The 14,553-nt window shown below is 41.1% G+C and overlaps 1 protein-coding gene across 1 annotated transcript in view; it reads right to left on the bottom strand.

The window, feature by feature from the left end:
- Positions 1-13,301, bottom strand: part of LOC129425969 (uncharacterized) — a 50,872-nt gene extending 37,571 nt beyond the window's left edge. The window contains exons 1-2 of the mRNA XM_073864958.1: positions 13,053-13,301; positions 8,248-8,410 (exon numbers count right to left, since the gene is read on the bottom strand). Of these exons, the coding sequence (XP_073721059.1) occupies positions 8,248-8,410; positions 13,053-13,250 (361 nt within the window). The 5' untranslated portion in view covers positions 13,251-13,301. The remainder of the gene's footprint in view (positions 1-8,247; positions 8,411-13,052) is intronic.
- Between the last annotated feature and the right edge of the window lie 1,252 nt (positions 13,302-14,553).

Raw genomic sequence — 14,553 nt, forward strand, 5'->3', positions numbered from 1 at the left:
ACCCTAATTCACTAAGAGTGTGTGAAGTGCAGTGGGTGAGTCTTGTCCTTTGCTGTGAGTGTATACACTTGAAAACTGCAGTGCTGTGCTGTGTCCGTGTCGTCAATAACCACCTTTTAGGCCGGACAAACTCCTGTGAAAGAAGTGAACATTGAGGCTGGCGAAGTAAACATCTTCATTCATATGCCGTTGGCGACATCCTGACCTTTCTTCCCCACGAGGCGGTAGTGAGATAAGTCAACCAAGTAAGAACAGTGTGGATAAAGTGGGAAATATTAACGGTGAGAAGGTTGGCTGCTGTAGGAGGAAATCAGCTGTGTGTGTAACATTACCTGCTGTGGAGTCTCTTCAAAGGTTCGCCCCGGTCCAGATCTCTTGCCCTGTCGGTTGGAAGAGAGGAGAGGAAAGCATTCGATCCACTCAGTGTAGCACACCCAGGGTGAGACATCTTACCTGAACTTACCTGTGTGGTGACACCAGCGGAGGCCGTGTTTGGCCAAAAGCTAAAGTCTGCATATTGTGTTGTACGCCCGCCTGTATGCCCAAGTGAAGCCCCAGTTACCTTCATGTACTTACCTTATGCAAGAGCTAAAGCCAGCATATTGTGTTGTACGCCCACCTGTATGCCCAAGTGAAGCCCCAGTTACCTTTATGTACTTACCTTATGCCAAAAGCTAAAGCCAGCATATTGTGTTGTATGCCCGCCTCTATGCCCAAGTGAAGTCCCAGTTACCTTCCATGTGCTACCTTATGCCAAAAGTTAAAGCTAGCATATTGTGTTGTACACCTACCTGTATGCCCAAAGGAGCCCCCGGTTGCCTTTTCGATATACTTACTGTATTGCATACTTACCTGTAGATCCAGTGGCCTCTGTGTCTACTATTAGTACACGGTCCTGTTATACTTACCTGTCTGCTCCAGTGTAGATCTAGCAGATCCCTTCTGAAGCGCCTACCTGTACATCGACCTGTTGCCCAGTGATTCATCAACTGCGGAAACCCTCCATACATCCACCAGGACGGTGTAACCCCCTGGGGTCCAAAAACGCGGCGCCGCGTTTTGACGTGTTTTTTCCTTATCATGGCAGAACCAACTTAAAATACTCCATCATTAATAATCATACACTTATGTGTTTGACATCATTTGAAATGGTAAAGGATCTTCTTTAATATGTGTTCATTCACAATAACAACAGATCTTTGTGTTTTTGTACAACCCCACCTAGATCTGGACGTTCAGGAGTGCAACCCGCTGGGCCATTTCGGAGCTCGTCAAGTGTGACCGCAGGTACCCATCACACACTCAAAATCTCAATACTTACCACCTGTATCCCTTAAATCCAGGAGAGGAGAGGGCCCTGGACGGTCTCCCTGCAAGCCAGAGCAAAAGGGGCACTTTGTGAATAAGCTGATTGTCGTCGCATAGCCAGAAATAAAGAGGAGAGAAGGACCCACCTGAGATTCCCTGCGACGGAGTCTAAGAGACTCGAGATTGTTCCTCTTCAACCGGAGAGTTGGATTTTAGCTTCCCTTTCCCCTTTCCCCCTACCCTTTTTTTAAGAATTTAATAAAGTTTGTTTTAATTATACTTACGCTCTTTGTGTGTCTGGTCATTGGGGTGCTCTTGGGACCTCCTCGGGGTGGAAACTAGGGAGCGGCGAGACTCACAACATCTGTGGTCCGCTCCGACCTGTGACAGTCACTTGGGTTTAGGGTTAGAACAACTTTTTGTAACATAAAATGACATCCTAACCCAAACCCTGATTCTAACCCCAACTCCAAGCGACCATGATTTAAAAGTAGACAAAACATGGAGAAACCTATATATTAAATTGCATCCCAAAGCAAATCCCAAATCTAACCCTAAACCCAAGCGAAAATGGTTTAAAAAACAGAAAACTAATGAGAAAACAATAAATAAAACAACACGACGCGCCATATAAGTGAACGGGAGGGACGGGCGTATCATATGCATGTAAAAGCGGAATTTGGCATATCTATTGCACGATAATCACACTGCGTGTCATTTGTACACATTTGGTGAGAATGGGTTGCATTTTACAGAAAACCCTTTGAAATTAAATAAAACACTGTTAAAAGTGCTAAACATGGTTGTATGTGCTCTCATGGCACATAACCTTACATTGAATGGAGAGAAATGCACGTTTGCAGCCTCAGCCATAGATTTTGTAGGGTTCAATTCAATTCAATTCAATTTTATTTATATAGCGCTTTTCACAATACTCAATTGTTTCAAAGCAGCTTTACATTAATAGAAGCAGTAAAAGCACAGAAAAATGACAGATAGCACAACATAATACACAATAGCATAAGCTGTCAAATTTGCTGAGGCTATGACTCGACATTATGAACGAGCGTATTACTAATGTAACGTCTAGGAGAAGATGCTAAATTAAGCCCAAGCAGGCTACCTCCCCGGGGTAAAAAACCCCCTAGGAGAAAAAAAACAAAAACCCCGGGTTGTTGAGCCGAGGAAAAAAAATAAAAAGTCCTAGGAGGGAAAAACCCTTGGGAGATATATATGTATATAAACACATATAAACGGATAAGGAGATTAAGCGGGGATTAAGCGGGGTTTTAAGCGGGTTCTGCCGGTGGTCGTTGGTCAGGCATCAGCTGGGCATCACAGTGATGGACGACCAGTAGATCATAGGTGAGTCGACTTTCACATCTACCGGAACTGGGTCTGTTTGTCCCATTGTCCTCAGGGTCGAGGACAGGACAGGGAGAGAAAAACAAAATCATATTAGCGTAGGGGCCGTTCACATGTAATGCAAGTGTCACACAGTGATGTGGTTTAATCAGCTTAGTTTCAGACAGACTAACTATTGCGGCATAATTATATTATCCACAGTTGAGGATTTTGCAAATTGGGGGCCCACTGCGACGGTATATATAGTAACTAAGGGTCACCTTCTGATTTTTAAGAGAAAGAGAAAATGAAACCTGTCGACCCGTTTGACTAAGGCCTGTAACCCCACTGTCGTCGTTAATGCAGGTTCAGTGGCAAACGGGTCTATATTGCATGCTATTTACAAGATCATGAGAAAACGCCAACATCGCAACCTGACCGTACGTGCCAACCCGTTTGACTAAGGCTGGAGGCCCCACTGTCGTCGTTAATGCAGGTTCAGTGGCAAACGGGTCTGTATGGCATACTATTCACAAGACACAAAAAAGCGCCAAAATCGCAACCCGACCATACGTGCCAACCCGTTTGACTAAGGCTGGAAGCCCCACTGTCGTCGTTAATGCAGGTTCAGTGGCAAACGGGTCTGTATGGCATAGTATTCGCAATATAAAGAAAGCGCCAAAAGCCCAACCCAACCATACGTGCCAACCCGTTTGACTAAGGCTGGATGCCCCACTGACGCCGTTAATGCACGATCAGTGGCAAACGGGTTTGTATGGCATACTATTCACAAGAACACGAAAGTTCCAAAATCGCAATCCGACTATACGTTAAGATAAGGTTTTTATTTATTTATTTGGTTGGTCTGTGTTATGACCGCGAGTGCTTTGTTCGGTACAAATAACTATTTCGAGTTAAGTACTTTTACTAGACAAATTATGCGAATGCTTTGTTGAAGAGAAAAGTTTTAAGTCTAGATTTAAAATTATCGACTGTGTCTGATTCTCGGACATCGGTTGGTAAATCATTCCAGAGCTTAGGGGCTAAGTAGGAAAATGACCTTCCACTTTTAGACACTTTTGATAGTCTAGGGATAATCAAGAGACCAGAATTTTGTGACCGTAGTGTGCGTGATGGATTGTATTCTGATAGTAATTCTCTAAGGTATGAGGGTGCTAGGCCATTTAAAGCTTTGTAGGTGAGTAGTGATATTTTAAATTGTATGCGATATTTAACTGGTAGCCAGTGTAAAGATGCCAGAATTGGGCTTATGTGGTCGTACTTTTTAGATCGAGTAAGTACCCTTGCGGAAGCGTTTTGAACTAGCTGAAGCTTGTTTACTTGATTTGCATGGCATCCCCCGAGTAGCGAGTTACAATAGTCTATTCTAGAGGTCATAAAAGCATGGATAAGCTTCTCTGCGTCAGATGTAGACAGTATATGGCGTATTTTCGAGATATTTCTAAGGTGGAAGAAAGCTGTACGGCAGACGTTGGCGATATGACTATCGAAGGATAAGTTGCTGTCGAACATCACACCTAAGTTCCTTACCGTGGAAGATGGCACCACAGTGCAGCCATCTATGTGCAACGTGTAATCTGACATATTATGTTTGTAGCGATTCGGTTCAATAATAAGTATCTCTGTCTTATTGGAGTTCAGCTTAAGAAAGTTATGTGCCATCCAGTCACTAACATCGCTAAGGCAGTCTGTTAGCTTAGAAAACGTGTGTGTTTCGCTGGGATGTGAGGAGATGTAAAGCTGGGTATCATCCGCATAGCAGTGAAAACTTATGTTATGTTTCCTGATAATGTCTCCTAGAGGTAACATGTATAACGAGAACAGGATAGGACCTAAAACCGATCCCTGCGGTACACCGTATTTAACCAGGGAGTGATATGACTCTTCCTCGTTTACATAAACAAAGTGATAGCGATTGGTTAGATACGACCTAAACCATGCTAGCGCCTGACCACTGATACCAACATAGTTTTCTAGTCTATTGAGTAAGATTGAATGATCTATTGTGTCAAAGGCTGCACTAAGGTCTAATAATATAAGAATTGAGATTTCACCACGATCGGATGTTAATAGGAGGTCATTTGTAACTCTAAGCAACGCTGTCTCTGTGCTATGGTGGGGCCTGAATCCTGATTGGAACTTTTCATATGTACTATTATTTGTCAAAAATGTGCGTAACTGGCTTGCCACTACCTTTTCTAATATTTTCGAAAGAAAAGGGAGATTTGAGATTGGTCTAAAGTTATTAAGCTCTCCCTGATCAAGCTGTGGTTTTTTAATCAGCGGTTTAATAACTGCTAGTTTGAAAGATGTTGGAACGTAGATGTTGGGTTCTACCTCACATCTAGGGGCATCGCCCCCTCTTCAGTCAAATATCGAGGCGATTAACAAAATCCCAGAGCCCACCTCTGCCTCCCAGGTAGCCTCATTTCTGGGAATGACAGCCTACTACCTTCTTTTCCTACCTCAGTACTCCCAAACCATAGCACCACTTCGCCAGTTACTAAAAAAAGAGGGACCATGGGACTGGACTGCAGCATGCTCTGAGGCCATCCAAACATTAAAGTCCCAGCTTACCACACCACCTGTCCTGGTCAGACTGTCAGGAATTTTCAAGTGAACGAACACAACCACAGACACATATAGACGGTGAACAGGGACCAAAACAGGGGACGCTGTGGCTGGCAGAGGAGGCGAGACAGACGCCAAGACAGTGGACGCTGTGGCTGGCAGCAGTGGCGAGACAGGCGCCAAGACAGGGGGCGCTGCGGCTGGCTGGAGAGCCGAGACAAGGGAGGCTGCAGCTGGTTTGAAATCGCACACAGAGTTGCGACACATGCCCCTGGTCAACACACCCAGAGGGATAAGACCTAGGGCTGAGATAAATATTTTCATTTGTAATGTAGAGCTCTGCTTGCCCATTCATTTCAATGGCAGACACTCAGAACAGGCCTGATTTCATCCTAAATTTAAATTTTTTTAAATGCATTCAGAGCAACCAAATTATGGGTCCCGGTTTGGGGGCCAACAATGTTACTACCAGCAAGGTTTTGGCATCCCTGGACCATTCTGACCATGATTTCTGGGTGTTCCACATGCAATTTATTCAATGCTTTGTACTACTGTTTTTATGGTCTGCCTCAAAAAAGGGGTCAGAAAGAGCATGCAACCTAGGGGCCTTGACTGTTGACACTCAGGGCCCCCAGGAACAAGTTGTCAAAGCCTAGATGTCATTGGTGTTCGGGAAGTGCCCCCCCCCAAAAAAAATACTCCTGAAAAATACAGTTTTGACCCTTTTCTGACCATTTGACCCCCGAACAAAAACTTCTCCATTTGCCCGAGGGGCCCCTGACGAGAGCATTGCAATGATCACGGGTCGTTCGGGCATTTCTGAGCCTTTTCCACGAATACGCTAGGAAATCCCATTCATATAAATTGCGGGTGGAATTTTACAGGAATGTAGGAGGGGCCCCAAATTCTAGATTCCGGCCCTTCACGGGGGACTGGACGACATACCAAGACCAGGTGTCCTGGGAATCTTTTTTTGCTCTCCTTCAAATAAATTACTCATACAGTCCTCTCTGTCTTAAAGCTTTTTCAAGTTCTGAGGGGTGAAAGTGCCCAGTCAACACGTGAGATCACATGAGATCACAGTGAATTCACACCATTCTCATACCGTGATAATTCACAGTGTGAGCTATATGTGAGCTCATTGTGATTTTAAAATGTTGAGCAGGTTAAAAGGAGGCAATACAACACAAGTAGGGCATTCTACTTCCTATATCTCACTAGGAAAAGATGGATACTGGAGGATCACAGTGACGTCACACTGTTCTTATAATGTTATAGTCACAGTGTGAGCTATATGTGAGCTCATTGTGAATTCAGAATGTTGAGTTCATGGTATGAGTGCACAATAAGTGTGCCATGACTTCACATAGTGACCATGATGAGCACACTTTGAGTGTACCATAACCTCACATCGTGACCATAGTGTGAGTCACGATCTGTAACTCATATCATGGTCACAATGTGAAGTCACGGTACACTCACTGTGTGCTCATACTATGGTCATAATTTTAGGGGAACGGCACACTCATTCTGTTGTAACAGGACAGCATACATGTCTGGAAAATGTTGGCCCAAGAGTAGAATGTCACCCTTCTTACCTATAATAATTTCTAAGAAATATTATAGGAATGATCATTGGATCAAATTTAGGACACTTTCTACACAGCATTTTTATATAGCCATATACATGGTGTGTAATGTATATACCATATAAAATGTCAACAACAACGTTATGGCATCAAGAAGCCAAGAAGGGTTTTAGAAAGCTCACAAAGATTGGAGGTAAAAATGACCAGGATTCACAGATTTCTTTTGTCCAAGCATTGTGTCCTAGTGGTTAGAGAGTCAGATTTGTGTCTGTGTAACCCAGTGGTTGGTGGTTCGATTCCCACAGCTGACAGAAAGTGAATAATTGTTGGGGTGTTGCAGTGATAGTTGCCGTGTGTGTTCATAACTTGCATTGGATGGCTTCACTACTCAGTGGAGGGGTTAAATACAGAGACAATCATGTCTCTTTCACTTTTTTATTGTCAGTCTATTATTTGCAATTAAATGCTGGCATCTCTGCAACATGTTTCCAATTAACAAACGCTAGAATATTGTTCTCTGAGCGACATCTGGTACTTTTCATCCCATATGCTTTATGGGTACTATGAGCTCCCAGTGAGTGTGCAGTGACCTCATATGGTGACCTTAATATATGAGCAAACCGTGATTGTGCTATGTGGTTACAATTTTAGCTCACTGTGGTAGTACAATCCATCGCACCAACTATGCATCCAATGTCAATCTTTTTAAATGAAAATTTCTGTGATTTCAAACTCAATCAGGTACCTACAGGTGAGGGAGCCTAGTGAGAGACATCACAGCACATGCCCCTTCTGGCCCCTCCACTGGAGCCAGTATAGCCATGGCCAGGCCCGGATTTTCATGGTTCCCCTTTCAGGGAGGCTCCACAACCATCTTTGCCAGCATTGGGGTCTCAAAACCTTCAGCCACTGCTTGACGTTAATCAGGGTGGCAAAGCTGTGCCACAGCCGATGACATTGGAGAGCCGACCGGTTCAAGCAAGGGCTCGCACTCCATATCTGAAGGACTTTATCACACACTATCTGTATAGGTGTTTAGCCATTCCTCCTCAACTATAGTTGAAACACAATTTTTGTGAATTGTGTGACGTTAGATCCAGGAAGGCGTATTAAGGGCGGGGTTTTCTGAAGAACTGGTCTGACAATGCAAACCCATCTTGATTTTGGCTACGTAGCTGGAGGTCGGAGGCTATTGGCTCTGTGAGGCCCATTTGAAATCCTGGCTCGCACAGGCGTCAGGAAGTAAACGTAACATTGGATTCAGACGTGCCTTGATACCTTCATGCATTGGAATTATATAACATTGAAAAATTTTTCTCAAATTACAGATCAACAAAAAACAAACAAATAGAAATAAATTAAAATAATTTGTTTAACTGATAGTCAACAGTAAACGGTTAAAGTGATGTGTTACCATGTACTTCATTGATGTCTTGGAATATGGGTGTTATGTCTCTTTCCCCGAATTCGTCAGCCTGGTTCACAAGTGCTTGTTTAATCGTCTTGTATCCGGCCAAAACCACAATCTTTTTGGGTCCAAGATGAACTTTGAACACTGACCCATATTTCTTGGATAACTGAAACAAGAGCAAGGAAAAGGGACATGCATCTATACTCCAAACCTGTCTGACATTATAACATTACAAATTGGAAGCACTGATAAAAAAAATAGTTGGGGAAGAAAACAAAACAAAACATAACATGTAAATTTTCAGACACAGTGCAAATCAATGTGTAAAAGTCTTCAGGCTCTATTTTTTTTATTAGGGCCCGAGCACCGAGGAGCAGGCCAGAAGGCTAAAGCCCTATTGTTTTTGCTCAGTTTCTTCTGCATTTTCTTCTCCGAAATAAATCGCATTTTTGAGGGCCTAAACATGCTCGAAAACTCATGAAACTTTGCACATGCGTCAGAAGTGACGAAAATTTACATGTGGTATAGGCATCGGGGTGGGCGTGTAGAAATGGCTCGATAGCGCCACCTGCAAAATTTCAAAAGAACAACCCTCCCGCTACGAAAAATGTACAGATACGAAATTTGGTAGGGTCATCTATCACCCGAAGACCTACAAAAAAGTTCATTGGAACCAAGCTCTAAAACCCACAGGAAGTCGGCCATTTTTTATTTTCTCTGTGATTTCTGTGCAAATGTTGGCATTTCCAGGCTTCGTACTTTAAAGCAACACCAAAGAGTTTTTTTTACGTTAAAATAACATTTCCAAAAAAGTTTCAGTGGTTCATCCACTCAAAACAGGGTGAATGGCACTTTCACATTCGCTTTGCAGCCCTCTATTGGCCAAAACCGCACTAAGGAAGTTTCCAACTGTCGGGTAGTGGTCATGTAGTTCGAGTGAAAACTACAAAAACTTGCTTTACGGCAGACCTACAATCCAATCATAGCCAGTTATGCTGCAATATTTACGACAGTGGTAATGAATAATTACGCTTCTAACCTGTAGGGGGAGCAAAGAGCAATAAGTCTTTAGTGTTGCTTTAACGAACTCCTCCTAGAGATTTAATCATCATCATATTTGGTCAGTATCATCTAAAGGCCTTTGCGATGTTAAATTGCGGAGCTTTTGACTTTTTGTTGGAGGGTGTGTCCGTGGCAAACTGACAAATTTCTGCTTTTCGCCATGAAACAGGAAGTGGCTCTAACTCAGGCATACAATGTTCAATCTGCAACACGCTTCACATGTTTGATAAGAGTTCTGTGCGGAACACATTTCCATACCAATATTCAGCTTCAGTCATAGCGCCACCTAGATGCAGCAGGAAATGCCATGTTTTACGCCATGATTTACTGCTCTTAGAGATTTAATCAAATCATCATCATATCTGGTCAGACTGATCTTAAGCCCTTTGCGATCATAAATTGTGAAAATCTTGACTTTTCGTTTAAGGGCATGTCAAGTGGCGGCCTGGCAAAGTGTGATGTTTCGCAATGAAACATGAAGTTGTTGTAATTCAGGCATACATTGTCCGATCTGCCCCTGACTTCACACATTTGATAAGGGTACTGGCCTGAACAAATAATTCAGTAACAGTCATTGCGCCACCTAGAGGCAGCAGGAAATACCATGTTTTACATTGTGACTTAGTGCTCTTAGAGATTGAACCATTTCAACACCATATTTCATCAGTCTAATCTCAAGACCTTGTGTGATGATAACTAGCAACGACCTTGACTTTTCGTTAAATGGCGTGTCCGTGGTGGCCTCGCAAAGTATCGACAAATTAATCGCAATTTTGACAGCCTAAACATACTCAAAAAGTCATGAAATGTTGCATATGTGTAAAATGTGATGCATTTTTTTATTTGAAATAGGCTTTAGAACTGGAGGTGTAAAAATGGCTCTATAGCGCCACCTACAAAAACTTAAGAGAGCAGCCCCCCCGCTATGGTAAACGTACAAATATGAAATGTGATAGGATAATGTATCACCCCATGACCTACAATAAAGTCTCTTGGAGCCAAGCTCTAAACCCCACAGGAAGTCAGCCATTTTTAATTTTCTCTGTAGTTTAAGTGCAAATTTTGCCATTTCCAGGCATCATACTATAACAAACTACTCTTACAGATTTCATTAGATTAAAACCATATTTGGTCTGTGTCATCTAAAGGCCTTTGCGATGCTAAATTGCGGAGATCTTGACTTTTTGTTGGAGCGTGTGTCCGTGGCGGCCTACCAAATTTCTGCTTTTCGCCATTAAACAGGAAGTTGTTCTATCAGGCTTACAATGTCTAATCTGACCCACGCTTCACATGATTGATAAGTGCCCTGACCTGAACATATCAACTTGGAATTATTCACATACAGTCATAGCGCCATCTGCTGGCAGCAAGAAATGTCAGGTTTTACACTGTGATTTACTGCTCATAGAAATTTAATTAGATCATCATCTTATTTGGTCAGACAGATCTTAAGGACTTTGCATATATAAATTGTAAAGATCTTGAAGGTGTGTCCGTGGCGGCCTGGCAAAGTTTGATGTTTCACAATGAAACTGGAAACTGTTGTTATTCAGGCATACAATGTCCGACCTGCCCAATACTTCACATGGTTAATAAGGGGCCCGGCCTGAAACCATCAATATAGTAAAATACAGATACAGTCATAGCGCCACCTAGATGCAGCAGAAAACACTGATTCACTGCTCTAAGAGATTTAACAATATCAACATCATATTTGGTCAGTCTAATTGAAATATCCACATATATTTACACACTAAAATTCATATCCCCACTGTTCACAGTTTTTCCTAAGGCCATCGGGTGCCGGTGCTCATACGTGCGAGGGCCCTTCCATTGCTGCTTGCAGCTTTAATAAGTATTGCTATTATTAGTCACGCTTTACTTCACTCTGTGACAAATACAAAAGAAGAAAACATTTTGTACCCTTTTAAGCATGATCCCGGTTACACAATTATTCAAGTTAAACAGGTTTACAGGTGTTGCGTAAAACTATATCATGTGAATCTATTTAGAGAAAACTGCTAAAAGCTATCCCTACTGAAAAATCCAGCTAAAACCAGCATAAGCTGGTAGCTGGTTTTAGCTGGTTTTAGCTGGTTTAAGGTGGTTTATGCTGGTCCTCCCAGCCTGACAAAGCTGGTCATGCTGGTGGGCCAGCTGGTATCCCAGCATGACCAGCTAAGTCCAGCTAGACCAGCTTAAAATGTGACCAAAACACACCTAGACCAGCTTGCTACACCAGCAAAACCAGCTTCCTACACCAGCAAAACCAGCTAAAACCAAGCTGGGGACCAGCTAAAACCAGCTCACCAGCTTATGCTGGTCTTAGCTGGATTTTTCAGTAGGGATGCTAATGTTTGTTTATTCATCTTCTAAGCATTCATTCAAAGTATTGTTTGTCAGACATCCCTATTTAGAGGATCTGCACATGGCACACATTATCACCTATTCAGACTGGTTATGAGCATCCAATGCACCAAAAGCTGGTTTGCCAAACCATAGGGTGGCCATTCGTGCCAGTTCCGCCGGACATGTCCCGAACATGTTTTCGGGTTCGTTCTCCGGAAGTCGCGTTGCTCGACCGCATACGTCATCACATTTTAGTTAAAATACATTAGAAAATTAAGATTTATTTATTTTAAGACATACAGTCATTGTAGTTTCATTCTTACCTTGAAATGTAACGGTTGCTTTTCTGAAATTAAACCCGAAATATTAAACCTTGATGACGTATGCGGTTGACCAACGCTACTTCTGGAGAACGAACCCGAAAACATGTTCAGGACGTGTCCGGCGGAACTGGCACGAATGGCCACCCTACCAAACCACCATTAAACATAAAAAAGTAGTCCCCTCAGTGGCTCCTACCACTGTGTTTGGAATAAAAAATGATTAAATATTACTTCTCTTGGCAAAAATATGAAGTAAACATATAAAAATGAATAAATTTTTCTCAAAATATCCACACCTTGAATTAAAAGTTCAGATGGACGTTGTTTTGTCGAGTGCTTTCATAATAAATCGCACACGATTGTCACGTGCATCTCGTCAGTAAAGCCGGTTCCTTGATTAGTAATAAATCGCTATCAGCTGCTTTCTAATGGAGTGGCATTTACTACACAGAGCCATAGTTCATTGACAAGCGGGGAAATTTCACATTTATAATCGCGGATGAATCACCTGTGATTATGAATTCGATATTAAAAGTAGACTTTCCAAGCATTATGTAGACATTTATCTTTTGTTTGTATGACAAGTAAGTATTAATAAAAGAAAAACGAAATTAAACGAATAGTATACTGCAAAGCATAATCTGTTAGTTATTGTGGCTGCGGTGTGTCACGTGACAATCATGACGCGTCGCTATGAATAGTTAAAATATTTTTAACTTATGCGTGAAAGGGTGGATTTTAAATATATTCTAAGTAAACAACAATAGCCCAAGTTTAGTAAAAATAAAATGTTTTAGACTATATAAAACATTATTCAGCATCAATTTTTTATTCCATATATATATATATATATATATATATATATATATATATATATATATATAGAAGATGAAATTCCATATATATAAATAAATAAATATATATATATATATATATATATATATATATATATATATATATATACATATATATGTTATTAGTTTCAATAAAAATCCCTATAGACACCTATCCATTCTACTGGGACTGTAATAGGAAACATCTGGAAAATGAATAAAAATATAAAATCCTACTCACATTCCAGAGGCTCACATGAAGTTGTTTAAGGTCCAGAATGTGCAGGTTTCCCACAAGTGGCAGTGGTCTGGGTCCTGGAGGTTCTTGGTCATCTTCTGGAGACCTGAAGCAGAAATTAATAACCAAAAGCAGCAGAAGAGCAGCGAGTAAAGCTCCTGTGCTGGAGACATTCAGGAGAAGTGTTTCCACTAGAGCCATAGTAAAAGAGATTAACAAACAGCTGAACAGATAAGTATTTATGCCATGAAATTATTTGATCTAAAACATGGAGGAGGAGCCAGGAAAGATTTGCAACACAAACTCAACAGCAGTAGGCTGTCAGTCGGTCCACATTGGCCACAAAAGTTTTTGGATAAGAATAAAACGTATGCATTATGGTTTAAAGTATTATTTTAATAAAGCAAGATAAGCAAACATGATATGTGTTGAGCTGACAAGGTTGTTTTCATATAAGAATTTGCTAATTTTTAAATTGTGAAAAAGTAACAGTTAATGATATGATAATGATATTATTTGCATGGTAGGGTCATAATCACAATAGCAGGCTTGTGCACAATTCAGAATTGGACTCCATTCAATTCATGAATTGGAATTTGAATTGAATTGAATTGACTCCACCCTACAGGAAGTTGAATTTGAATTAGAATGACAGGAAGTGGAATAAAATTCATGGCACTTCAAATAAATTCCAGTGTCACACAACAGAAATAATCTTACATACATTCAGTGTTAGGAAAGTTACTTTGGAAAAATGTTTGACAACCATTTTAAATACTTTGTTAAATTAAAGCATTCTGAGAAATAAAGTCATGTTCCATCATGTTCCATAAAATTACAAAAAAATCGAACTTAATTATTTGTTTTTAACATTAATTGCTGGGGGAAACATTTTCTGTTAATGTAATTTGTAGGGGAGAGCGGGGTATGTTGTCACACTTTTCACACTGTCTAACATTTACTGAGCACCATACATCAAAATGGTATAAATCTCATACCAAATGAAAGAAGGAAGTCTTGGGCACATATGTTGTATTCATAACATCTTTATATCTTATCTCATTACAGAGTTGTAGACTGTTGAATAGTGACTGTGCACTTGTGACAATTTGCCCCATCGGAGGGTAAGTTGTCACACTAGGGCGGGTAAGTTGTCACACTAGATTATCTAAAAATAAGAACACAACTACTTAATTGTGAATATTGATTTTAATTTTTAAACTCAAACCAAACTGGAAATATAAACATCCGTGCCTGGAGAATCTGGAAAAACAATTATTTCAATCCAAATAATGCACATTTCAATTAAGTGGCAAGACCACTTTACTTTGAACTTTGGTTCAAATGTTCTATGGCTTTCACATAAAACCAGATAACTGAATGGAACGCTGCAGATAACTTGCTTAACTTAACATGTTTAACCTCTGAACAAAACAGATGCCCTGTATGACTAATAGGACTCATCTCCAGAATCACAATTCTGACACACATAAATTGCCTGGCC

This window comes from Misgurnus anguillicaudatus, unplaced genomic scaffold (genome assembly GCF_027580225.2).
Source record: "Misgurnus anguillicaudatus unplaced genomic scaffold, ASM2758022v2 HiC_scaffold_29, whole genome shotgun sequence".
In the NCBI taxonomy this organism is placed as follows: Eukaryota; Metazoa; Chordata; class Actinopteri; order Cypriniformes; family Cobitidae; genus Misgurnus; species Misgurnus anguillicaudatus.